The sequence below is a fragment of the Nasonia vitripennis genome, chromosome 3 (genome assembly GCF_009193385.2).
Source record: "Nasonia vitripennis strain AsymCx chromosome 3, Nvit_psr_1.1, whole genome shotgun sequence".
Classification (NCBI taxonomy): domain Eukaryota; kingdom Metazoa; phylum Arthropoda; class Insecta; order Hymenoptera; family Pteromalidae; genus Nasonia; species Nasonia vitripennis.
In genome coordinates, this window is record NC_045759.1 from 18,051,949 (window position 1) to 18,079,311 (window position 27,363).

General features: G+C 42.1%; 5 protein-coding genes across 6 annotated transcripts; 2 read left to right on the forward strand and 3 right to left on the reverse strand.

The window, feature by feature from the left end:
• Nucleotides 1-388: 388 nt before the first annotated feature.
• On the forward strand, nt 389-4,610 carry LOC100116139 (periodic tryptophan protein 2 homolog). The gene is made up of 13 exons (XM_031927339.2): nt 389-620; nt 867-979; nt 1,061-1,155; nt 1,216-1,344; nt 1,423-1,693; nt 1,767-2,204; nt 2,286-2,790; nt 2,860-3,197; nt 3,269-3,416; nt 3,496-3,673; nt 3,757-3,975; nt 4,054-4,273; nt 4,349-4,610. The coding sequence occupies exons 1-13, from the start codon at nt 603-605 to the stop codon at nt 4,479-4,481; spliced, it is 2,805 nt and encodes a 934-aa protein (XP_031783199.1). The 5' UTR covers nt 389-602; the 3' UTR covers nt 4,482-4,610.
• A 211-nt stretch (nt 4,611-4,821) lies between these two features.
• Nvit_12344 (cys-loop ligand-gated ion channel subunit 12344) lies at nt 4,822-7,286 on the reverse strand. Its single transcript, NM_001247974.1, has 9 exons — nt 7,228-7,286; nt 7,069-7,142; nt 6,896-6,995; nt 6,674-6,828; nt 6,451-6,606; nt 5,909-6,049; nt 5,611-5,840; nt 5,169-5,303; nt 4,822-5,079 (listed from the first exon to the last, which is right to left on the reverse strand). Exons 1-9 carry the CDS (start codon nt 7,284-7,286, stop codon nt 4,822-4,824), a joined length of 1,308 nt encoding a protein of 435 aa, NP_001234903.1.
• A 968-nt stretch (nt 7,287-8,254) lies between these two features.
• LOC100116202 (elongation of very long chain fatty acids protein 4) lies at nt 8,255-20,927 on the forward strand. Of its 2 annotated transcripts, none has more exons than XM_031927343.1 (7): nt 8,255-8,367; nt 17,983-18,064; nt 18,145-18,332; nt 18,417-18,497; nt 18,581-18,752; nt 18,827-19,104; nt 19,320-20,927. In XM_031927343.1, the coding sequence occupies exons 2-7, from the start codon at nt 17,986-17,988 to the stop codon at nt 19,476-19,478; spliced, it is 957 nt and encodes a 318-aa protein (XP_031783203.1). In that variant the 5' UTR covers nt 8,255-8,367; nt 17,983-17,985; the 3' UTR covers nt 19,479-20,927. The 2 variants fall into 2 exon arrangements, with proteins under 2 accessions (XP_031783203.1, XP_008205141.1); XM_008206919.4 differs by lacking the exon at nt 8,255-8,367 and adding an exon at nt 15,337-15,890.
• Nucleotides 20,798-23,696, reverse strand: LOC100680158 (coiled-coil and C2 domain-containing protein 2A). The gene is made up of 5 exons (XM_008206918.3): nt 22,832-23,696; nt 22,414-22,754; nt 21,842-22,338; nt 21,623-21,777; nt 20,798-21,556 (listed from the first exon to the last, which is right to left on the reverse strand). Exons 1-5 carry the CDS (start codon nt 23,675-23,677, stop codon nt 21,017-21,019), a joined length of 2,379 nt encoding a protein of 792 aa, XP_008205140.3. The 5' UTR covers nt 23,678-23,696; the 3' UTR covers nt 20,798-21,016.
• LOC103315908 (zinc finger BED domain-containing protein 1) lies at nt 23,694-25,847 on the reverse strand. The gene is made up of 3 exons (XM_008206917.4): nt 25,355-25,847; nt 24,293-25,249; nt 23,694-24,221 (listed from the first exon to the last, which is right to left on the reverse strand). Exons 1-3 carry the CDS (start codon nt 25,644-25,646, stop codon nt 23,851-23,853), a joined length of 1,620 nt encoding a protein of 539 aa, XP_008205139.1. The 5' UTR covers nt 25,647-25,847; the 3' UTR covers nt 23,694-23,850.
• Between the last annotated feature and the right edge of the window lie 1,516 nt (nt 25,848-27,363).

Sequence of the window (27,363 nt, forward strand, 5' to 3'; positions counted from 1 at the left end):
GGAAGCTAGGGATCGATGCTCCGGAGGGCTCGGACTGGCTTCATCAGCTCGTTCAAGCCCTCTGGACATTCGGGTCGCTCTACTGAGTCGAACACATGACGTCCGGGGGCGGTGGGATAGCGCTGTCTCGCTCCTCGCGAGTTTCGCAGGCACGCCAACACCGCACGCACGGGACCTCGCACGGGACACGGGAGAGAGATTCATGTAATGCTCTTTTGTAATCGAGGCTGACGCCTTTTTTACGAAAAAAATCTCTACCGATGCTTGTTTTTCGGACTTTTAATTATAATGCTCCGATCTTTTTTTAGCTCCGAAAGGGCGTTTAAATTCGCTTATTTCGAAAAAATATTCTGTTCGAATAATCTTTGTTGCAGATTATCATTTTTTTTAATCAGCGAGTACTTGCATATTTCAGATAAGCACGTTCGATCGGATAAATTTTAATTGTTGATAATCGCCTAGGCGCGAAATTCAAATGGGGCCGGAAGTGAGGCTACTCGGGGCATTTAAACGTCAGAAACGTGGTCTGCGCTGTCCTCCGACAGAGAGGCTAACTCGTGTGTTTATTTTGAATTGCCCAATAGTTTTTCTGCTGCTTAACAATGAAGTTCGCTTACAAGGTTAGACAGAAACCTTTTGTAATGAGTAATATTACATAAGCAATTGCAGTGAGAGTACATCGTTGGTTATTTTTTATTTCGATTTTCAAAATTTCGCTATCCTAACCTATAACGTAAATACTCGTCTCGGCAATTGTTATTTTAGTTATCTAATCTTGTATTAACACCTGTGCCTGTGTTTATTTTTGCATTCGATTTTTATTTCTATTTGTAATCAAGCTAATGTATATCATTTAAAACTTGCAGTTCAGCAACTTGCTGGGCTCCGTTTACCATGAGGGCAACTTGTTATTTACGCCTGATGGCATGTCCGTCATCAGTCCAGTGGGAAACAGGATCACAATATATGACTTGAAAAAGTGAGTATTCTATCTATCACAAATATTAAAAGTCGTCAACACTTTACAACACACCTTACGATTTTCATTTGCCTTTTTTAGCAATAAGTCTGTGACATTACCTGTGGAAAGTAGATTCAATTACAATGCCATGGACATATCGCCAAATGGATACATACTGATTGCTATCAATGAAGGTACGATGATTTATTCATATTAAAACTTTCTTTTTCTAATTTCAATTAAAAATTTTTCAGATGGTGAAGCACACGTGATCAGTATGATAAGTAAAATGGTAATTCACAAGTACCGGTTTAAGAGGAAAGTCCAGTGTGTCAAGTTCTCTCCCGATGGAAAACACTTTACTGTTTGCAAAGAAAACACCGGTAAATTTTCTAAAAAAACTTAAATTCTTATCAAGAGTACAAGTAATTCAGATATAATTACTAATTAGAAGAATTCAGTTTTTATTTTCACAGCTCCTGGATTATTAACAGGCGAATATAATCCATTTGTAATGGAAAGAGTCTTCCACGATGCAATTGATGATGTGACATGTGTTGAATGGTCATTTGATTCGAAGATCCTGATTGTTGGATCTAAGGATACATCAAACAGAGTTTACAGTCTTGAAAAATGGATGAACTTCAAAAAGTATATTCTCGGTAGTCATAACGATTCAATGGTTGGATGTTTCTTTGAAAAGAATAACTATGACATTTCCACAATAAGCAGGTAGTTAAATGATACCCTTAATTAGAAGATGAATTTTCTACTAGAATTCACACTTTTGTTTAATTTTGAATAGGAATGGTCTTCTTTGTGTTTGGGAGTGTACCATTGAACCCAGTGATCTGGTTGTTTACCAACCACCTGTGAAAAAAGTCAAATCTGGAGACAGTGATACTGAAGACGACGTGGATCTAGATAAAGCTGTAGAAAAAACTGAAAAAGAGAAAAAGAATAGCGAAAAAACATTGATGGAGCAAGATGCTCAAAATTCAGAAGAAACCACAACTAGATCTTTAAGAAGTAAAGATAAGTTAGACAGGAAAGATATTAAGAAATTAGGATACAAACGATTAAGCAAGCACTATTTAGCTGATGAAGTTCGTAAAAGTGCAAAGGACGCTGCGCTAACAGCAGCTGCTTATCATCAGGATACTCATATTTTAGTAGTTGGCTTCAGTAATGGATCTTTCTTTTTGTATGAAATGCCAGAAGTAAACTTGATTCATTCATTAAGGTACTCTTACTTAACTATTTAAAATTTCATTGATTCGTATTTTCCGATTCCACGTCATTAAATACAATTTTATATTTTCAGTATATCTAATCAACATATATCTTCAATTGCACTGAATGCTTCTGGTGATTGGATTGCTCTTGGAAGTTCAGAAATGGGACAGTTGCTGGTTTGGGAATGGCAAAGTGAAACTTATGCCATGAAGCAACAAGGTCATAGCTGCAATATGAATTGCATTGCTTACAGCCCAGACGGACAGTACATTGTAACGGGTGGTGACGATGGAAAATTAAAATTATGGAACACGTCAAGTGGATTTTGCACTGTAACTTTTCACGAGCATACGTCTTCCATATCTGGCGTATTGTTCAGTAAAAATCGTCGATTTATTGTATCATCGTCATTGGACGGTACAGTTAGGGCATACGATTTAATGAGGTACAGAAATTTCAAAACGTTTACCTCGCCGAGACCTGTGCAGTTCTCCTGCGTTGCTCTGGATTCAAGTGATGAATTCCTTGCTGCTGGCGGACAAGACGTTTTCGAGATATTTTTGTGGAGCGTAAAATTGGGAACATTGTTAGAGGTACGTTATAACGCATTTGATATGAATTCAAAATATTTCTTAAATTATATCTCGAAAATTCTGTTGTAGATTTTGAGTGGACACGAAGGTCCGGTCATGAGTGTGGCATTTAGTCCAAATCCTGCTAGTACAGAATTAGCATCAGTATCGTGGGATAAAACGTTAAAAATTTGGAACGCCATAGAAAGCGGATCCAGCCATGAGACGATACAACTAACGTCGGACGGTTTGTACGTTACTTACAAACCAAATGGCGAAGAAGTTGCAGTTGCAACTTTAGATGGTCAGATATCATTTTTCGACTGTAAGACTGCAACGCAAATTAGTACAATAGAAGGAAAAAAAGATTTGGGCAGTGGAAGGGCAGAAACCGATTTAGTCACTGCGAAAAGAAGTTTGGAGGGAAAGTAAGTATACTTAGATTATATTCTTTCAGTGTTTGATTTACGAGTTTTGATATTTCGAATCTTTTTTCCAGAGCATACACAACGTTGTCTTATACCGCAGATGGTAATTGTATATTAGCTGGAGGACAATCAAAGAATGTTTGTATATATAACATTAAAGAATCTATTCTCTTGAAGAAGTTTGAAATTACCCAAAACAGATCCTTTGACGCGGTTGATGTATGTATTTCATTTTTCATACTTGTATACTAATGAATGAGGTATGAAACAAGTACATTTTGTGTTATTTTTTAAACAGGATTTCATCAATAGACGAAAATTAACGGAATTTGGAAACCTGGGTTTGGTTGAAGAAAGAGAAGAGAACGAAGGTGGAAATGTAGCATTACGGTTACCAGGAGTCAGAAAAGGAGATATGGCAAGTAGAAGCACCAAGCCTGAAATCAGAGTTTACAGTTTACAATTTTCACCCACAGGTAAAATTGAATCATGCAGTTCGATATGTTTTCTACGTTTCATTATACCTAACAAAACTTTTATCTATTGATTGCTTTAACAGGACAGGCATGGTCTGCAGCCACAACAGAAGGATTGCTAATTTACTCCTTGGATGTTGGACTAGTGTTCGATCCATTTGAATTAGAAATAGGAATCACACCCATGACTGTTAAAGAAACTTTGAAAAGACAGGAATACTCTACAGCAATTATGATGTCTCTTAAGTTGAATGAAAATGCATTGACACGAGAAATTCTTGAAAATGTCCCACATTCTGACAGTAAGTCAAAATGCAAATCCAGTAGAAAAATATTATATTCATTCGAAGAAAGTATTGATTCTAATTTTTCATTTTTAGTCACGTTAACTGTAGCAAGTTTACCAAAGACTTACGTAGAAAGGTTGTTGAAATTCGTAGCAAGCGAATTGGAGGAATCTCGGCATTTACACTTTTATTTATTATGGATTGAGTCCATTTTGACAGAGCATGTCCCTAAAGGAGACGCAGTTATGCAGATGCCAACACTTTTATTGATGCAAAAGAATATGCAAAGAAAGTATGATGACCTGAGCAAAATGTTAGTATTCAAAACTGTAATTTACGATGTCTTTCGATTTATCATAGACTATATTCTAATTATTTTCCCTTTTAGATGCGATTTCAATCAGTACACGATAAGTTATCTGACAAGGCTCAGCCATTTGAAAAGCAAAAAGAAATCAAAAGAAATTCAAGAAATGATGAGCGATAATGAAAACAACGAAGAAGGAATGGAGGTGGAATAGAACAATTTTAATGTAATATTTAGTTTAATGTTGTGAAATAAGAATGTACAGTTTATTTTAATAATGTTGCCTTAAATATTTTATAAATTAATTTTCTACCGAGCAATTAAATAGCGTTATAAAAAATAAGCTCACTGTCTCATCTCTGTATGCTACAAAATGCCTCATGGAAAAAATTAACGTTGTAATAGGTAATGTACAACGGACAGATATCAGATCACGAGTTCTCAAGTTCGGATGAGTTATGTAATGAGAGGTGTGTCGGTTGTAGTTAAAATTATACAAGTAATCTTTACCAATAACGATTGAATTGCTATCTATGCATCTATTATTAATAGTATTAATAAGTCCTGCGGTTATCTAACAATAAACTCGGCCAATAGAGTAAAGTAAATACCAAAAAGAGGACTGGAAAAACGACTCTGCTGTAGGCATCAATTTGCTTCGCTCTGTTCTTCGGTCTTCGTATCAGAATTTCCGGATCTATCCACGTATTCTGCAGAAGATTGCGACTTCCGGCTCGTTTGCTTCGCGGTTTCGGAGTGTAAACAGAATCGTAGTCCCACACGGATACGCTCTTCTCAACGACGGACAGACGCTGAAAAAATCGTTGTCATCGAGTCTTACGGGGGCCCATTATTTGGATTATTTAGATATTACAAGTATTTTAAAGAAATGAAATTTTACTGCTGGTAGTCGTCGATACGAGTTGGAAGCTTCGCACTCCCTCTGATAGTCGAGATCGAGGACCTTGACGACCACGAACTCTCCCAGTGCCGAGAAGACAAAAAACATGCATCCGGCCATCCACAAGTCCAGTGCCTATAGAATACAGATTTTGGAAAGGACATCGTCATTGAAAAATGGTATTGGCCAATAACCGTGCACAAGTGGATATAGGTCGACGTTATTCAGCCACTTCATAAACCATGCAAACAAAGCAACAACAAAAAATGTACGATTTCTCAAGTAAGAGGAAATCTCGTGTGCGATAAGAACGTTATATACGCAGGTGCTTTATCTCTGTTACACGCGTGCAGTACACAGCTGATATTCATCGTGCGTGTTATCTTTTTGTCTCTTAGTCGTGCATTCCTCTCCATCGCGTAATTAAAACAATAAAACGTACTTTGACGTACGCGACTGGCGGAATGTCGCTCTTCAGTCCGGTGAACATGGTCACAAGTGTCAGCATGCTCGTGACGAGTAGGGCGACTCGCCCGGGAATCGCATCGAGGCCAAGCCAGAAGCTGAACCACGAAAGCATGACCACCAGGGTCGAGGGTGCGAACGTCTGGATGAGATGATGGCCGATCTGACGCTCGAATTGAAAGTAGACGATAAGCCGCGAGAAGTTTCCTGAAAATCATCAAATGATTGCGCAACGATCATAATGCACAGTGTATCGCATGCGATGTATCAGGTACCGTTTTTCTCGTCAATGAAGCTAACGGACTCGTCGATCTTCAGCGGGTCCTCCAGATTGTACTGCAGCAGCTTCAGCTCGGGGTTAACGATAACCCCGTCGGGACCCCATCTCAGGCTCAGCTTCTCGCTGTCGTACGAGACTGAAAAAAATCTCGTTAATTGATCGGCAATTAGAGATTGTTATTAAAAAAAAAAAAAAAAGAGGAAGAAGAAGCGTTAGCCAGTGTGAAGACGAATTCTCGGTATGCCCGTTATTCGGCTCTTTCTCTCTCCGGCGCGCACTTTACTAATACGCACAATCATGCATGCGAGAGGCTAACGGTCCATCTCTCTCTCTCTCTCTCTCTCTCTCTCTCTCTCTCTCTCTCTCTCTCTCTCTCTCTCTCTCCGGCTCTCGTCTAGGAAAAATTGGGCCAGAGTCGTCAGTGCGCTACGCTCGAGTGTAAAAGTGCTTTCGTTCGGCCTATACCGTTAAAAGCATTTCTCGCGCTTCTGGACCCAATGCGTACAGAGAGAAGTTTCGAAGAATGTACGGACTCACAGCTCTCGATCTGCATAGGACAGATCTGGATGTCCATGGGGTAGAATTGAAATTCCATCTGGCAGGCGATTATCGCGTGCATCCGAGCCGAGTAGCGCACCGTCTTGTTCCTGTAGAGCGTCACCGAGGAGTGCTTGCTGTTCAGCGTTGCGATTTCTGAAAGATTTACGAGATTGATTTTTTTATTTTGCATATAGATTCCGGAGAAATTATCGTCGATTACCGGAAACTTTGGAGTTCAAGAAGTACGGATCGGGCTGCCAGAGGTTGTCGAAGAATTCCGGGGGCAGAGTCACGTAGTCCTCGTCGTCCTCGAAGATGTCGATTGGCATCCTCAGACGGGATTCCGTCCAGGTCTGGTAGATGAACATGTCGACGCTGGGAACGTAGATGTATTAAAATTTCATCAAAATTTGTTGAACATAACACATATAGGCATCATTACCGAAAATCCATGTCCTCGACGTTGATGGAGTTGATGTCGACGACGAAGATGTTGAACGACACGACCACCGGAGTCCTCCCCGTCGTAGGTGGTCTGATCTCTGCGAGACAAAAAAAAGCATTAATAAAAGAGCTCTTTTACGTTAATCAGATCATGACGCAATATAAAGTCACCTTTCAGGTAATGCTGCGGCAGGACCATCCTCGGCCAGGCCGTGTAGTTGTTCTCCACGTGCGTCTCATAGGAACTTCACGCCCGAGAACGAAAAAAATCCAGAAAAATCAAGAGCTCGTGAGAAAGACAAAAAATTATACACACCACTTCTCGCTTACCTGGAAGAAAAGACCGCAGAAACGTAAAGGACGCAAGCGAGGAGCCTAGCGCTCCGCATCGTATCATCGAAGATAAGACAATGCGCGCGAGGATATTCGCGTCAGACCGATCGACGACGTGATCTTCATCAGTCATTAATCCATCAGCGTGCGCTGCTCGTTTTCTCCTTCCTTAATCAATCCTAATAGTCGGATCAAACGCGCCAGGGCATTTAAAGCGAATTTTCGATCTTTCTCGTATTGCGCAACAGTGTTGCATGCGACAGCCGCTTCTTCTTCTCGGTATAATACGCACATACGCGATGAGATGATGCATGCGCGTTGGTTCAACATTTGTCTTGAATCGCGGGCGTGTGTCTGCTTTTCCCACGTTTGCGCGCGGCGGGTGTGAAAAGAGAGTTCGAAGGAGGCCGGGTAACAGGTGGCGACTAAAATATCGCACCTTCTTTTATGAATTTTCCATACAAATTTCAGCTGACCTCCTATTCCAGAATACTCTTTGTATGTGTGTATCAGAGATTTTGACTGACAATCGCGATCTATCGGGTATAATTATATAATACGACGATTTCGGAAAACGGTACTAGCGCTGCGTAGAGGATACATAGTCATCTCTCCATGCGCGCGTTTCCTTCTGAAACCGGCGACCTCGATCGGCGACCTCGATGAGATTTTTACGATCAACGCGGCTCCCCAAAGACGCGTCGAGGCGCGAGAGAGGGAGATATGAGTAAGAGCCTATGAATCGGAAGCGTTTTCTCCAATTATATTCCGCTTTTTCTTTCCGTCCAGCTTCCAAGAGCGTTATAACAATTTACACTCCCGCGTATTCGGATAAACATGCTCCTCGCTCTTATCATCGCACTGCTCGTCCCGTAGCCCGCAGCGTACGTAAAAGGTCCTCGGCTGTACTCCACGAGGCAAGAGGATCGTTGTGAGGTAGCCTTAAGAGAGAGGTGTCGTATTGATTGGAGCGGCGGTGGCGGCCGGCTGCCGGCGGCGGCGCTTGCACCCCGACTCGCGTGTATACATATATAGTCGCTTGTGCGAGCGGCCAAAGGGTGCAGCGTGCAGTTCTGCTCCTGCTTCCGTTCCACCTCGGCGTTGTCCTCTTCATCCTCCTACCACCGGCAGCTTCAGGTTCGTTCAGCAAACATTATTACATCCTCTGCACGCGTGTACAGCTAGTTAAAGTCGTCCCGTTCGATTCGGGCACGTAGAGAGGACTCATTGATTTTTTCCGGCCTTGGCATCCTTGCGAATTCGCGTGCATCACGCCGATGTGTATGTGTATCTATACGTAAGCGCCAGCAGAGTAGCAGCTCCGATGTAGCAGAGAAAGTCAGTGAGTCGTGAAAGTGCCGGGGCCTTTGCATCTCCTCTCCTCCTCGGTTTGTTTTTCGTACATCGCGCGGCGAGAAAGGACCTTATTATAATATATTGTAATCGCGTCTGTGCTTTTTTTTATTTTTAACTTTCGGCGTTGCGTAAGAGATGGTTCCTTTCACGGAGCAAAGAAAGAGGAGATGAGAGGAAACGTCCAGACTCGTTTAGACACAAAGTGTCAAAAGCGTCTCGTTTTAATCCAGCCGCATCGATGCGAGAGGCCTCGTGGTGATTTCGCGATCGAACTGCTGCTGCGTGTATTATAGCAGCGGCAGCACTGCCCAGGCGGAAGATGTAATTTAACACTTTCACTGAAAGTGCCGTCGCAGCCGCCGCGCGAGTGCAACGCTCTCGAAAACGCGGAGAAAAGTTATTCGATAGACTGGGGTTTTTTCTCTGCTCACGCGAACACCGAAAATCATCTCTTTATATCATCGTTAATACTCCGAACATGCACGATCGATAAACGTTGGCTATCAAATCATCAACGAACCGATTGTTTCTCTAAACTTCATTTTTACAACCATACGCACACACGCACAGACCACCACTGATAAGCGGGAAAACTCGTTTGCGTTTCTTCGACGCAGTCGATTAGAAACTCGTCGGCAGCCAGCACAAGTGCAACAACCTCGCGCGGGATCAAATTTCTAATTTACGGCATCGCGAGATATCTCAGCGTTAATTCGGCGCGCGTAAACATACATTATAATATACAGATTTGCGAGCGTCTTACGTAATTGTCGAAAGTGTGCTCAAATCGGCGATAAGAAAACCTGCGTCGATATCTCGTATACCGGGCAATAAAAAAGAAAAATAATGGACTACTCTGCGAAAGAAAGTACGCGCGCGCGCGAATTTCAAATTCCGAAATGTATGCAGCGCTATATCAGACGTCGAGGATGAAATATATGTACGTTGAATACAGTGTATAGATACGAGCGGCGCGTCTTGCGCACAATGCGGCGCTTTAGTGCGCTCGTTAAGAGATATACGATAGTCGCGGACAAACGAGAAATTGGCTTTGTGGTTCGCTTCCGCGTATGCTAATGGCCTGTTTTGCACCTTCTTGAGCTTCTCTCTCTCTCTCTCTCTCTCTCTCTCTCTCTCTCTCTCAAAAATCGCGTTGTGTAAAATTAACGATTCGTCGCGAAGAAAGATAGATACGACGATCCTCGCGTAGCTTTCTATAAAATACTTATTTCGCGGATGTCTTCTTTGTCCTATGGCAGCGGCGGATAGCTTGATTAATCCGCGAAAAGCTACGCTGATGGATAAAAATAAAGATGATAGCGCGTGTAATACGTATACAGATACATTCACACACACATAAGCCGCACAGAGGCTTCAGACAGTCTTTCACTCGCAAGTGCCTTGACCCTGCATTTGAAAAGTCTCCTCAAAGTAGCCGAAGGAGAAAGGTGATTTCATTGGCGGATCTTTCATCTCCGTCTGCCCGCGCGCGCGCGCGCTTGACTATATCGAGTCCCGTTAATTGTGATCGTGACGACGGCTGACGCAGAATACCCTCTTGAGAGACTCTTTCTCTCTCGCTCTGCCGTCATCTGCATGTTTTTTCGTGCACTTTCGATGGAAAAAAGTGAAATTTCATCCGGTTCGCCCGTAGCCGTTTCGCAATCTTTTATCGCTCGGCTATAATGTTTCCAAAGCGCGCACGTAATACACCGAACTCTCGACTTTTCCTTTCGCGACGATGCACGATAAAACACCCTCGACTACACTGCTTTATATACGACAACGCACAAGTACGGGGCGTTTACAGAGACACTCTAGGAATGTGTAGCAGCTATGTAGTATGAATGGAAGCGGCTCGTCGTCGTCGGGATTAATTAAAATCTCAGCTGGCTATGCGGAGAGCATCTCGGCAGCACGTGCTCACTTCACTTTCGCCGTCCACGCGTCGACACTTTTTTCCCTCTGTGTAAGTATTATATACGCGCACCTTCTTTCCGCTCGAGGGGAAGAGAACACTGCAATCTGCGAGTGGAAAATATAAACGGCGGAATTGTTGCGGCGATGCTCGTTGCGGTCCCGTCGCGCAATTATACGCTTCGCGCGGTGAAGCCAATGTTGTCAACGAGATGATCTGCGTCTGGGTATAATAGGCGTTGAAAAGTGTGTGTAATGCGAAAGTTATACGTTCGACAGAGGTTTTTCTTATCTTAATACAGTTAATCTGTCGGGTTGGATAATTGAAAAGCGCGCGTGTTATATCCGCCGATAGATAATCGGGCGAGGAAGTGACGCGGGATCGCGGAAAATCGATCGAGCATCATTAGACAAGCTCGCCGGCTATGCGCACATACTCGATCTGAGCTGCAGGAAAGCGAAACTTAATAACCCGTCGCTGCAGTGAAACTTGTTGACAATATATATACACATGCACACACGGCGTTGCAAGAGAGCAGCCGTTACACACTAATCTCTCTAGCTACTGCGAGTCGTGGCAATTAGCCACGCTAAAATCTGCTGCTTGTGTGTACTTTTAATATGCATTAACGAAATCATAGAAATCTAGTTGAGTACGGGGCTATAAGTATAGGCGCGCAAATAAAGATTAATGTCTCGATAATCTTTATGTTTTGACGTAACTAAAAATTTGACTGATACAAAGTCTCCTCTAGGAGGAAGCAATAAAAGGCTAGTTATAAAGCAGTCTATTTTATCACGGCAGTGCGCCAATTACTTATCCTTACTACCCACACGCATCAACTTTTTACACACCTGCTGTCTCCTTAAACGCAACAATCGAATAAAGACACACTGTACAGAGGCAGCTTCGAAAGTGATCGTAATAACGACGTATGTAAGAACAGCAAAACATCGCAGTGTATAAAACACAAAACAGTGCTTTTTGCAGCGTAAAATTCTCTCTTAAGCCGGCAACGAAAGTTGTTTCTCGATAATTGCCCTCGCGGCAGCGGCGGGGTCGCTTACGTGTGTGGGTATAAGGAATCGCCATAATCCGCGTGCGGAGAAAGGAAGTATACGTATACAGCTCGATTTTCACCGATTCCGCGACAAAATCCAATGATAAACCGGCAAGCAGGCCGATCATATAACGTTTGTTATCGATCGCGAGAAAGACACGCGTGAATTTTTCAGCTCGGCGCCCCTGACCTTGCATCTCACCGCGAGCGCGCGACATTCGCACGCTTATATGTATATATGTTATTGCTCGTCGTTATAGCTCCGCAGTGGGGAATTTTCCTCGGCTCTTATATATCATGCATGCGCTATTAGTTTCTAAACGTTTTTGTTAATTTGCACAGCGACTTTTTTCGCGAACGCGCGCAGGAATTTTTCTCGATTCCGGGTGGTCACGTCCGCGGGGGGATGCACTGCAGACTCCACTATACACCTTGTGTGTGTGTGTGTGTGTGTGTGTGTGCGTGTGTTGTTCTTCATACAAGTGATGTAAACCGATCCTCATCTATAGCTAGTAAACAGTACACGATGATAATTGAAAACTTCCTAGCGGAGAGCCGAGTCGTTGCTGATGCTCGACGATGCAGGTGTTGGAAAAAAGGCGTTGGCATTTTAGCCTGCAAAGTAGAAAATTAGCGTTTTTATTGAGAAGCGCTCACAGCTCTGCGCGCCGCGATATTTGAAATTGAAATTGCTCGCAGTATCGCGTTTGTCTGTTGCGCAAAACTCATCCCCACGCTTGAAAAGGTCGAAGTCGTCGTTGTCGCGGCGAGTCGCGTTACGAAAGCCCCGCGCGCATACTTGCCTTTCGTCAATGTTTGAAAAGTGCAAATATTTTCGCTCCTCGTTCGTGCGAGCCTGTTTCTACGACACGTATTATTATTGCAGCCCTTTTTTCGTCGTTTTTATGGCGCTTCTCACGCGAGCAATCGTAAATTATAAGAGAACTTGCGTCGAAACCGAGGCACATTAGCATGTCGTTCAGGAAAACACAGAGAGATATGCGTCAAGTGGATGATTCGCCGACAAAAAGCCGATGAATTCATAAATCGATAAAAGCATATCGTTTTGATCGCGGGAATAACGTTCTTCTCCTCGTATGTAGATCTTATTCTCGACATATGCGTACCTGCATCTCGGTATAACACGAAGTGTATTACATTACGCGCCCAATTAGTACAGCCATGACTTTCTTCTGTATGGAAAGGACCCGACCGATAGGATAAGCCTTTAGGCGTAGTACACGAGCCAAGTTATTTGCAACGCAAATTGTGCCGATCGATTAAACGCACGCGGCGCAACTTTTCTTGCGAGAAACGGGAATTTGTCAAGCCTCGGCTAATTAATAGAGCCGACGGCTGTCCTATTCGCACCTTGAGTCTACGTCTGTTTGTCTTCTGTTGGTATCATATTAACTATAGGCATCTTCAAGGTGGAGCTCTTTGACGCGAACTTTTTTCGACATACGCGCGTGTGCCACGATTCTAAGAAATACATTCGTAACTCCTTCGAACGATTTTTTCATCGCATCGTACACATATACCTATATAGGTGCTGTATTCGACATCGGAGGGCAGTCATCGGAGTTCATTGGCCGTCTTACACAACTTTGCCGGTGATTTTATCGCTGATTCGTGTAGGTTCCTGCGCGATGCACCTGAAATCCGCCACGTGCACCGCACGTATGTCTTACATATGCCGGAAAGTCACTGACTCGCGAATCGCTGCACACAAGCGTCGGCTTTCCTCTTCGTTTTCGACAATCGAATGTAAATGATGCGGCAGAGTATAGAATTTGCTTAAATACACTGTCGTTAACGAGCGTATACTTTTCTCACGGTCGAAAAACCGAGAAAGCCGGTATTATACACAGGAAACGAAAATTCGAAGGAGGAAGAGACCGATTCGTGACGCAGGCATTTGGACCACTTATTTAGAGGCTGCGTATAGAGAGTGAGAGAGTATATGTATATAAAAGGGACGCGACCACGAAAGTTGGCTCGAGGCAATAGTCTGGAACGGTTCGTTTTTTTCCTGCTGTATAGTAGACTATCGCAAACAACGTTAGTTTCGTCCGTCTTTACGTACACTCCCATCACTAATCAACATCGGCTACCGATAATTAGATGGACGCGTGCATCGGCTTACGCCTTTTCACTTGTCGACTACTGCGATGCTTCTTTTTTTGCCTAAGGATAGTTTCAGCTTTTGTTTATCGCTTTTCTTTTTTGTATATGCATTTTTTCTGCATAATAGAATTCGATATTTCAATACATAGGCTCGATTTATATTAACGACTCTCGCGCGTTTCTTAAAAAAACGTGTACTTTTTTTCTAACTGTTTGGTAAAGACGCTTTTTTCCGATGAAACGGTTAAACAAAGAATTTTTTGTCCGTCCTTTTTTTCGGCGAGCACCGTTGGTTTTGTGCACTGTTAACTAGACGGTGTATTAGCTCTAACCGTTTTTTCTTCTTTTTTTGAAATATAGTAGTCGTATCTCAAAATCGATCGTTTCGCGTAGAAAGTTTGATAAACGCACAATTGAAAGTACTCGAAATTCACCGAAAATGCATGCAGAGCGTGCAACCGAGCGGCTAGTGAAAGTACTTGACACTGACATTGAGTCTTATATAATTCGGGAGGTAAACAAGAATTTATTTATATAAAGCGTATACGTATACAATACTCTCGCCTTTCTTTCCAGCGGATGAAATCTTTTTTTTTTGTAGGACACCGATACCAACGCCTAGATATTAACCGTATTTTTTATTTCTCGAAAAAGAGGTCAGCTCCTCGATATGGAGAAGATTAAATTTCCCGCATAATTAGCGGCAAAACGATACCTGTTAGACGCACTATGATTGGTATTTCGGTACGTTGCCCCCTAAAAGCGCTAGAAAGATATTCCGAATATCAATGAGCCGCGAGTGATGTGTTCCGCCTGGCAAAGTAGGTTCGAATCGATTTTCACCTAAAAGTACAATAAATAACCCAAAAATCGACGATTAGACCGAACGAATTCATTAGTTCCACGTGGTCCACCAGCGGCTTTCGAAGCGAAAAAAAAACGTACTTTTATTGGAGATTAAGGTCGAGTCGCCTAGTGTGTATAGGCATAGCCGTAGGAGTAGTGCCGTTTGCTTCTCTCTCTCTCTCTCTCTCTCTCTCTCTCTCTCTCTCTCTCTCTCTCTCTCGAGTGTTAATAAAGCCGCGAGTAGGCCGTACCGTTTCTCTCTCTTTTTCTCTCCTTTCGTTTCTTCTCCGTCAAGAGGTGCGGAGAGCTTTTGTTTTCGCTGCGCGGGTTCCTTTTGGCGAAAGTCGAGAAATTCGGCGGGACTTTTTTTTTCTTTACGATGTTTACCTTGCGAAGAGAGATTCTTTTTTTCTTACATAGCTACGTAGGTATGTACCATCCGGACCGCGTCGCGCTCGAGGATTTTTATTTTTCAAAATGGTACACGCGGGCAACTCGACTACGAAGAAAAATGTTGTAACTCACTGAATCGGCATGAGTAGCGAGCTCGAAATGTCAGTCTCGCAAAAAATGCCAGCTCGTCGAAATTTTTACAAGCAGGCCAGGCCGACTGCACTCGAAGAGAAAAAAAACCGCTGCGTTGTCGCTTTTCTAACGTCGCGTCCCGCGTGCACTCGTAGAAATAATTCACGCGCAATAATGAACGTATTGGAAAAATAAGCCAAACTCGTCCGTCTGTCTCTCTATTGAGAGAAAAAAAGCGAATACATAAAGCAGACGCTACTTAAATCTCCATGACAGGGGTGGGAGTCTCGTCTCTTAACCCAGGTCGTCGCTTAAAACAAGCCATAGTCTCGCTCGGGTTCGCCAGGTGTACGGACGAGGCGCTTTACGAACCCCTCTTTTCCGGTGCGCGAGTGTGTGTACCTGTAGAGTTGTATAGGTGTGTGTACACCAATAGTCTGTTCTCTCCCCACCCGCGGTATTTTTGGCCTGGTTAAACCGAAGCGTGGACCAAAGTTATAAAGCACACCAGCTCGAGCGCGCGAGAGCCGCTCTTTTCCTGCCACTTGCTCTGCAACCAGTGCCGGTGACGGTCCGGCTCTCCTCCTGCAGCTCACCTCCGCCTGCTCGCAACAGTATACCTGTAGTGTGGCTGGCTGTCGGAGTCCTTCTCTTCCGGGTTGTCCGAGAACTTTGGCCCGGGCCATGACAGATATCTGCTGTCGAGTCTGAAAAAAGTTGTTTTTTTTTCGTTAGTCAATTTTTCATCGTAAATTCACACCGGGAGTGTTCGACCGTTCGGTATAAGTACACCCTCGAGCGGCAGCGGAGCGAAAAGCAAACATCAAGGTAAGCAATTGAGGTCTTTTCTTTGATTGATCGCCACGATGAGTCGTCGTGTTTCGCGACGAATCTATTCGGACGACCATTTCCGCGCGCATCATGTGTGTCGCCGTTTGCGGATAGATCGGGGACGCGACGACATTAATAAGCAAAGCGACTTACTTAGCGCGCTGACGAGGCGCGAAATTTTACGCGCGAGATTTCGTATAGAAATTTTTTCTAAACCGCGCTCGAAGTAAACCGCGCGCGCGCGCGCATTCAAATTTTATAGGCGCATAGAGGAAAGAGAGAAAGAGTCGTTGTTGCAGCTTTGCTCCATTTCCGCGGGAGGTATTCAAATTATTCATAGATAAAACGCGGTAACGGTCGGCGTTCAACAATTTTACTATTTTCCATTTTTTACTACTGTCGACGCGGTATAAATTTGAATAAGGCGCTGCGATACGATAATTTTTCGAAAGCTCCGTTCGAATCGCTGCTTGTGTAAAATACACTTTTAAAACGCCATCATCATCCCTCTGCATCTTCCCGCGGTGAAAGTTGTGGGATTCCTTTTTAGGACTCTCCCCGTTACAAGAAGCAGGTCGAAGCTAGAGAGAGAGAGAGAGACACGTACATCTAAATACCAGTAGGCGCTATTATAGCGGTAGTAAAAGAAGCGCCGCGCGACGAGTCCCGTTTTTCGAATATCCTTTCCGCGCGAGATTTACGGCGCTTCGATTGATTTAGAGGCTTTTCCGTATAATAATCGCGCTCGGTCTCTCAAAAAGGAGAAAGCACACGTCGAACGTTATTATTTCCTCGTTCTCGAATGCAATTATCCTACATTAGTTTAATTAACGCAAAGTTATTAATACGTCGTGTCGCGCATACGAGGAAATACGACGAGTCGCGATCCAGTTGTCGTTTTCGTTCGTAAACGTGGACACGCGGGGATAACGGATCGAAGCTCGCGACGCGGTGTGCGGTGAAGCGAGTTTCTCTAAGCGGACGGGAGAAAAAAAGGTAGGAGAGGATCCGCGAAAGGCTGGATACTCGCGCGCACAATATCACACGGAGCGATCGCTAATCTTCGCAACGGCCGTTCACCGCGGCTATATAACAAACTCTCGCTCTCGCTTGCGGCGGGCCTTGGCCTCGAGTCTCCTGCGCCTATATGTGTGTAAATGAGACGAGTCTATATCTATCTCTCTGCCTTCACGAGCATCAATTTGCACTTTCTCTCGCGGCGGCGCGGGGAAAAAGCTGTAGCCGCAAGATCACGTAGAGCCGGTGCCGTTTTCCATATAGGCTTCGCGCGGTGAAATGCGGAGGCGAGCGCGCGCGTTCAATGATCTTGCGCGCGGCTAAGATAGCTGACTTTCCGCTCTGCAGCTCCGCGACTTAACAATGCGCTTTTTTTCTTGTTCGTGCGTTGGATGATTAGTGATTAATTGCACTTGCTTAGTTTTGCCCGCTTGATAGTGATCGATCGCTCATCGATCTTTTGAATTTGAGTTTGTTGTTGAATACTGTTTTTATAGTTATCGAGCACGTACGACATACGTGATTTTTCCGAAGCGTCGAGATTTTTAGACAACGTTTCAACGCTCGAATCGATTTTTCAATGCGCAATGGATTTCGAATGCCCGAATAACGATTTGAAAGCTGCGGGTAAACGCACTCCGCGATATTAACGTAAGCGAAAGTTGATCTTATCTAAAGGTTGCATTATACTCGCTCGCGCGCACGCGCTAAAATACAACTCACACGACGAGGATATATAAATGGAAATACATTTCTTGCGCGTATCGACGACAATGACGTATGATTTTCTCCCCCCGAAATCAACACGAACAAGTCGAAAAACAGCCGGACATCGGCTCTTTTTCCTGTTGCACTTTTCCCCGGCGCGCATACACTCGTACCACCGTCGCCGCCGCCGCCGCCGCCGCCGCTGCGGAATCACTTCCGAGTGAGAGTCAGGTTTCTCTTCGCGCTGCTCTATACACAGCAGCCGCCTCTCAATCATATCTCCGCTGATCGCGAGATCCTCGAGAGAGCCGTGTACATGTAATACAGCCCGTAACTCATTACCTGCGTTTATTGTCTTTTCCAGGCAATGGCGGGCCTCATCAATTCCACGACCACCTTCATCAACGATGCCTATGAATACTATCTCTGGACGCTCTCCTTGGCAGGTAAGATTTCCTTTATTTTTTCAAATCTTGAATTCGCACTTTGGATGGGGATGTGAAATAATCCGTTTACCGATCCGCAGATGAAAGGACGAGAGGATGGCTGATGGTGGACTCGCCGAAACCGACGCTTCTCTACACCCTTCTCTACCTCTTCATCGTGTGGTCTGGTCCTAAAGTCATGAAGCACCGTAAAGCCTTCAAACTCACGTGGGCCCTCGTACCTTACAACCTCGCTATGGCTATGCTCAACGCTTACATCGCCATCGAAGTACGCAATGCTTTGATTACTATTTATGCCTGGCGACTGCTTTAAATTTATGCATATGCTAATCGATTCGTGCTTTTTTTGCAGTTGTTCATCGCGTCTACCAAGTTACGTTACAGCTACGTCTGCCAACCGATTAGGCATATCACGAGGCCGGAAGAGCTGCAGGTAATACATAGATAATACAAGAAAATTTCAAAACGAATTTACCTGTAATTTAGAAAGTGGTGTACTGATGTATTTCTTTGCAGATCGCCAACGCAGTCTGGTGGTACTACTTCAGTAAGTTGCTCGAGTTCTGCGATACCTTCTTCTTCATCCTCCGCAAGAAGGACAACCAGCTGAGCTTCCTCCATGTCTACCACCACTCGACCATGTTCTCGCTCTGGTGGATCGGTATCAAGTGGGTTCCAAGTGGCTCGAGTAAGTTTCTGAAACGAGTCAATTCAAGATTAATGAACGAACGAATATTTTACTGATCGCAAACTCGTACACAGCATTCTTACCCGCCATGGTGAATAGCTTCATCCACGTACTGATGTACTCGTACTACGGACTGGCTGCCTTGGGACCGTCGGTCGCCAAGTACCTCTGGTGGAAGAAGTACTTGACGATCCTCCAGCTGATCCAGTTCACGACTGCTCTCATCCTCGGTATCAACGGTATCAAGAACGGATGCGATTTCCCTCTCTGGATGCAGTACGCCCTCGTCATCTACATGATCTCCTTCATCGTGCTCTTCGGAAACTTCTACGCCAAAGCCTACATTGCCAAGGTAACGTCTATTTCAAATATACCTGAAAAATTAGAATATTACAATGAGTCTAAATCATCATTACATATACTGTTATGTGTATTATTGCTAACGAAGGATTTCAAGAGAGAAATCGAAGTAAGTCCGTTACTCGTGGCAAAGTCGTTCGTGTGAAAAAACGAAAAGAAATCGAAAGCGAGTACAGAACGACATATTAATGAGCCAATTAATTACAGGGTAAACAAGCTTACGCAAAGAAGCAGCTGGAGAAGAGGAGACAGGCCGACGCTGCGGCGGCAAAGCTCATCGCAGGCAAGGAGGTCAACGGCAACGTCTCGCTGAAGAACGGCCACAGCAACGGCTTCGCGAACGGCATCAGCAAGAAGGTGCAGTGAGCTTTCGAGCGCGCAACGGCTCAGCAGAGCAGCCGCACCTGCAGCAGCAGCGAACTTAATTCCCGCGTCACGAGAATCTCGAGAGCGCGCGAAGTTGCCTCTCGCGACTAAAGATTCTCCTGAGCTTAATGAATTTTATATATAAATATGTATAAACAATATACGATGCGCTGCCACTGCCACCGCCAATGGCATACACAAGTGCAAATACTTGGATGACAGAGAGAATCGACGGTATACACACAACTGTACACCTTCTTTTTCACCGTGTATTGATTTGTTTGTTATATACATATATGGTCAATTCGCGCGCGCACTAGTAGAAATTTTACACAGAAAATGTGAAGAGGCGACAAAACACGCACACAGAGAATGATAAACATAGAGCAAACAGCGACCCAGACTCGTTGTTCGATAATCAAAAGGCGCCTTTTCGCACAATTCCAAGATTTGTACTTTGTTGTTCTATATTATATTATACGTTATTCACTATCGCGGGGAAAGTGGAAACGAAATTTTCAAGTCGAGACTTATTTATAAATTATTGCATCTTGTTTTTTGTTAATTTAATGATGGAAACGTTACACGGAGGTAGCTTCACAATTTCCAAGTAGAGTTAGAGGCGAAAGATTTGGTCGGACAAAAAAAAAATCACGGTACATGATGTAGGTACTTTTCGATGATGAGCGAAGCTCGCTTTGTACAGGCGTTGGTGTCCACTTTGACGGACCCTTATTTTCCAACTTTTTTCTACGCTATATATAAATATATTAATGAAAATATATGTACATACATGTATGTATACACTCTTTTCAGATTTTTTACGATGCTTGAACCGACGTACAAAATTACTAAGTTAAACGTACGAAGTAATAATTATTTCTAATTCTAGTGTATAACGCCGGGATACTATCGATAACTGATTATTGTATACAGCGTGCAATTGATTTCATACATAAAATACTTAGTGCAATTTTTAATGAAACGGATGCATACATTGTGCAAAACAAGTAAAAAAACGCAAAAAATATAAAAATAAAACAAAGAGTATGAAAGAGCGAGAGAACGAGCACAAGTGCGAAAGTTTGTGAGCAAAAGATATGTATAACAAAACTTACGTGCATTGCGAACTTATATACGATCCGCCATTATTTTTGTCAATTGTAAAACAGTCTTACCGAAAATTTGTTCTTTTATTTATACTTGCTTCCAGCTAAGTATACAACCTGCACGTGTACAAGATTCACTTGAGTGTAGAAGGCTGGACGACAAGCTCAGCTACGATTTAGTCATCTACCGTTCAATCATTACGAGTGACGTGTTTTTTTTTTTTTTTTTGAATCGTGGATAAAAAGTACCATCGACATGTTAATCGATATCACAATGTAACGAATATTACTATTATTGTTATAAAAAGTCATTGCTGAGCAATGTTTTATTAAAAAAAAATTGTGTTTACATTCATTCATATGTGACTTTATACCATCAGATGCGCTTCTAATATACAAAGTATCAAAAAGTGCTACTCCCAGCTAAAATTACGTCCTATTTCTTAAAATAACAACAGCCAACCAGATAGAGCGAATTTTTCCGACTAATTTTTTCACTTGGCAAACTAGAGCGAACTCAATTGGCCCAGTCATTGCATGAGTTTTCGTTGACAGCAAAAAGTTTGACAGATCTTCGAGATCTGTGTATCTAACGTTCACGATGAAGCCATGTGTATAATATGCTCTGTAAAGTTGCCTCAAGTCTTTCTTATCTAATGGACTCTTTGACGGATCGTTGGTTTGAGTCAAAATCTCGCGCAGAATAGAGTCAGCGTGTCTGTTGAAAATTGTCGGAAGTTCCAAACTAGTTCTCCATTGGGTCAAATTTTCCCGAAGATTTTCTTCAATTTCTTGCGTCACGTCTTTTTCTTCGTCATCTTTTTCTTGCGCAATATTTAAATCAACAGTTTGCACCGTGCGAGAGCCTGACGTCGCGGCATTGCTGATTATCATCTGCCAATCTTTACTAGTTTTCGGATCGTATTTCAAATTGACCGGTGCAATTGATTTTTGAGTATTTTCCCAAATCTGAAACATTTTTAAACGTTAATTTGGCCTTACAAATGAGCGCTTGATTGCTCTAATTGATTTTACGTTTTGATGGTTTATTATCCGCGATACGCTTATTAGAGAACATCGGTTATCTTGTAATTCATAGTGATCGCCATTTTCAGCATCCCACAATGTTACACTTGAGTTTTCGCCAATAGTAAGTACAAAAGATGCCCACTTTCGAGTTTGGGAAGATCCTGCAAAAACCCCATAACTTGTTAGTTTCTATTAGAAAAAACCATATCTTTTTAAAATACATACCTAATAGTACATATGACTGCATGCCAAGTCCTTGAAGCAATGCTGCCAATAACGCAGAGCGACCGTAATGGTCAACTTTGTTCAAATTTAGAGCTTGCCTGGGAGTAAGAGGCCCATAATGAACGGGCAAAGATGCCAAGAGCATCACGAGACTTGCAGCATCTTCAGGAGCCTCAATTTCCGATATTTTATAAGGCACCACGAGGCATCGCTGTATTGCTTTGGACAGTGTATCTACTGAACTACTATCTACAGGATTCATTACACCCATCTGTTCCATCTTCATGAGGACGTAAATTCTTGTGTACGAGTATCCTGGACTAGCTTGTACATAGCCAAATGAAAGTGTTGGATTGTATAACGAAGACAAGCCTATCCAACGTTCCAACTGCTGATAATTCCTGTGGCACTCTATTGGAATCCTTGCTTCACCAAGCCACTGAAGACCCCAAACTGGATGCTGATCAAAAAGTCTTATCTTCACACAGTGCTCACCACTACATTATCAAAATTATTTAAATTAATTTTTATAATTTTACTTTAGTAATGAATCAAAAGAAATATATCAGTACCTTATTTTTAAAGTAGGGATTTCAAACTGAACAGTTTGCTGCCAGATTGGAGCAGGTCCATCAGATGATGAAGTCGACTTAGTGATGTCCTCCCATTCAACTTCAATGATAGGTTGTACAAGTGCTGACTCTTCTCTTACCGGAACTTCAACACCTCTCAAAACGGTCACTGTAAGAATTTGTTTACGACCAGCATGATGTTTTGGAGCATGCATTGTTCCTGAAGATGGTCTCAGTGGTCTTCTTTCTTGGAACCAATTTTTCAAAGATATATCTAGTAAGGAAAACATTTGTTCAGCAATGACAATATCTGGTGGCTTGGGCAGTATTTTCTTGACCTTCTGCAACAGAACGATTTTTTTTTATTATTTTGAATTTCTGATACATAATTTTTATCATTTATACTGATAATGCTTACCGAACTGTGTTTGTGAAAATCATCTGCTGCTGATACGGGAAAACAAAGAGCAGGATCATGCAGAAGAAAATAACGAACTTGTTTACTGTGACTATCAGTTTTAGATTTTACAAATGAAAAACTATTTCTAGGATCATTGGGATCATTTGTTGATGGTGTGTATAAATAAGTGGTTGCCTCTGTCTTTGGATTGGAGCCTGTGATATTTAATGAAATTGTACAAACAACTGTGCCAGAATAAATGAAACTATTATTGTCATCAATTGCAAATTCAATTTCTATTTTTTTATTTTTTATGCAACGCTCTGGAAGTGGGAGTGGTAAAGTACTGAGCAACCCTCCTCGTGCTTGAACTTGTAATGAGAGATTGCTCGAATCTAATGCATTTCTTATAAATAACTTGTGCAATTTTCTATTGAATGGATGATTTGTTTTGCAAATAACTTTATTTTTGAATAATAGAATCACACTTGTTATAGTTGGTGGAGTTTTGCTGACATTTGGAATTGGAAAAATATTGACTTCCCTGATTGCTACTTCTAAAATCTTGCCACTCACTTGATTATCTGTTTTGCAGAAAGCAATTTGATGTTCCAATGGATATGGCTTCACTACTTTGTTTGTCAGAGGTGATTCTGATGTAGAGTACAATCCATCATCTCCATAAGAATCTTTTTTACTTTGAGTTTGAGTTTTTCTTCCAGTTCTAGTAATAACTGAGCTGTTATGTATTGTTCGTTGAAAGTATGCTTTTTTGTAGCACAGAGTGAGACTTTTATCTTTGGCGCGCTTTTCACGTGAAGTAATGGAAAAACCACGCACAAAATCAGGAACTTTATCAGTCATGTTAATACTCAAGATATAAACTGTTTCATTAATAATCTTTATTATAATTTCCTTTTAAAGTAGATCACTGTAACCCCGAGTAACATGAATTGAGTTCTTGAAGTGAAACTTGTTTACATTCCCATTCATATACTGTTCCCATGGCAACACAAGTACTGTGTCTGTGTATCAGCTCACAAACTTATGTCAGTTTCAAATTTACCTAAATTACTGTGTAAAAAACTAATCCTCATTAGATCTAGAACATTTGTTTGATTTGTTAATATTTCAGCTCTAGTGTCAATATTAAATCCTTGTTTATTAGGAAAAGCACGTTCAGTGCTCACTTGTACAGCTGGTATTGATAGATATATTTTGGCTAATTCACATAACTTAGGAAAACGTTTACTATTATCTTTCCACCATTCATGTATAGCTGTATCCATTGAAACTACATTTTTATACAAGTAATATGTTAACTCTGCTTCAGCTATTTTCTCACATGTATTACTTGTTGGGTTCTCTTGTTTTTTGATATTCATAAAGTACAGCTCTAGAGGTGTATCTGCAATGATTAAATTAATGCATATAACAAAACCAAAAAAATGTTTTATAACTTTCAAGGCTTGATCTTACCTGAAGGGTTCTTAATCTTATCTGTCTCTGAAATGACTGTTGTATTACTATTTATAGAAAGCATTTTACTCTTAACTATGTCAAATACAGTAAACTTCTCATCATCAGATAGGAGACGAGTTTTGAATCTAGGATCTACAACCATTGCAATGATCATTGATTCGTTGGTATTGATATGACCAAATCTGGAGCATATTGACCTAATGAGCTGCATGGACAATTGATTGTTGAGATTCATGGATTCCATTAATTCTAAAATGCCACGTATAGTTGGAAGATACAAAGAGAGAGGAGGATAAACTTCTTCACTCATTAGTTTACTAGCTTGTTTCAGCAGTGAAAAGACTTGTACATAACATGATATTGTCTCCCAATCAGATTCAGTCAACATTTCAGGTGGTGAAGACAGCTCTTTTAAAAAAGCATAGAGTGTGGTACGCAGTTTCAGTAAGTTGTCAAACATTTCAAAGACTGAATTCCATGAGGGTACAATATCATCTAAAATACTGGACGAGTGGACTTCAGATTTATTTGCTTCTGATTCTATTGATGCTTTTGACCACAAGGCAGCAACCAACTGTTGACATTTAGCTACAAGGCTATTAAAGTTATTGAAGTTTTTCAACACGTCGTCCACAGTCAATTGCAGTAGACGTGCAAAACATGGTATTCTAATCCACCTGTCGTTCAACGAAATGGCCTTAACTATATTTTGCCCATTAGCAGTGACAATGTGAATGGTGGTCTTTTCTTTGGAAAAGCCATATTTCAGTAAAACGTTTTGTACCAAATGAAACAAATCCTGTGCCGTGTTCCATTTCTTAGGCAGACTTTCAAGCTGTAATAAATAATGTCTCGGCACAAAATCTTCAGTCCAATAATGCACTGCGACTGTCATGTGATCAGCAATGCTTCTACACGTCCATCCATCTATTGTTAAAGCTATTCTATTTACACCTAATAGAGAATTATTTAGTTTTATACCGAGGCTTCATCGCAGGTGTCTGCACGCATTTTTATGCACAGTAAGTATGATCAGAAACCAACAACCGACAAAAATACCTTTAGAAAGATCCTCTTTTATGGCCAGGGTCATCTTCTTCTTCACTTGATCGTACAACTGGGGAATAATGACTTCCAGCAGTTGCTTCTCACTGGGAAATTGATAAAAAGGCTCGAGTACTTTGAGAACGTCTTTCAGATCTTTCATCTCCGGCGATGAAATTGGGATAAGATCGATCGCGATGGAGAACGCTATGTTTTTCGTTATATCCGCGTATCTTTTCCATATCTCGTTGAAGGACGGCGTGTAGTTTTTCACCTTAACTATTTGCATCGTCCGATTCTTCTGCATTTTCAATCGAGGTTACGAGCTCACGCGCGCGCGAACCCTCAAGCACTTGAACAATTTTTTCACTTTTCTAAGAAAACGGGGTGGAAAAACGCGAAGGAATCATCGTAAAAAAGACTTTGAAACTGAGTTTGCTTGGTCCGAGAAAAGTTTGTACGCTTCGCGCGCGGATCTCGCTTGTTTACCTTACCGGCATGAACTTGTCTCGCCGGGCGTCCTTGGTATCAACAAAGTGCAGATCCCTACCCTACCAACTGTGTGTAAGCTGGCTATTATTCAAAAATGTGCAATGCCAAACAAATACGATGGATGATTTTTTTATTTATCCAAGATTAACTACTGCTTAATATAATTTTTCAATAACCAGTAGGAGTCGGTATATTAAAATCAGCTCATTTAAAATGCCGCGAGATGTCGACACCGTCCAGTTCTCGCCCTATACTGATGCTGACACGAAGGTAATCCCATCAGCGATAATTTTCGTGCAGCAACAGTAAGCATATTAACGAGGCAATATCTCCAAGGTCGATAAAAATTTATTTTCTAAAAATGATAAAAATAAAAACAATAAACGACACTTAAAAATCGATACGTGTTATACATTGCAGGTAGGAGGATAACCGGTATCACATAAAAAACGAACACAAGGTCAGGTCGCGCGCATCTTCCGCAATGAAATCGTTACTCTCGGTAGTTATGACTTTTTTAAGAGCCGGCGAGAAACAATCCGACCACAGTATAGGTATAGCATTATATAGGCAGCGAAATAGTAGAGTTTCGAAAACTGTGGCGGTAAAAGGTGGAAAAAGAAGAGATTTCGAGGAGACTTTGTAAGCGGTGATCGGTATCGTCATTCTGTGATCTTTTACGACACCTTATATATACATTCATCCGCCGCCTTTGAAATTATCTCATCAAATTCAGACACTGAACTGAGAGAGAGAGAGAGAGAGACAAGCCGCTCGTGAGAGAGATGCGCGACTGACGTGAGCTAACAATAATTTTCTCGGACGAGCCATAAATTCCGCGATTTCCGCGGCGTATACCTCTTTAACGATCCCTCCGAATGACTAATGGTCAAGCCTTTACATAGTCACTTATGGCTGCGGCGGTATAGTGCACCCGCGCAGGAGCTAATCGAATTTCGTTGTTTGTTCTTCCCTTTAACGCAATGGCTAACCTTTGACTAATGCCATAGGCTTCTTACGCGGTGATCGACGTAATTCGGGCTTTAGTTAGATAAACTGGATACTTGTAAGTTTACAATAAGAGAAGCGGCTGCGATATTCAGGGAACCAGTTTACTCCGCATTAAATGTTCTACGATTTTAGTTTATGGCTGCGAGCGAGTAGTCCACAGCCTGAGGTATACAGTTACAGTATGGAATGGCGCAGATGTGTATCTCAAAACCGGCATTAAAAACAAATGAATTATGCGTATCGTTATATTTTCTCGAATATTTCACCCCTCAGTTAGGAGAATCATTAAATATGTCATGCCTCACTCGAAAACGTCTAAATCTCTGAAAGTATAAGAAACAATTAATGACCACAAAACGCATCAAAACCAACCCTTTGAAAACCGATTTTTCTTCAGCTCACAGCATTCGCTCGATCGCGGCTTCCGACGGCAAACAACAAAAGCACGCGCTCCATTCTCTGCACTTATACGAGCTTTTCCTCCTGAAATAAAGAAGAAAAACCCGCTCTCTGGTCAAAAA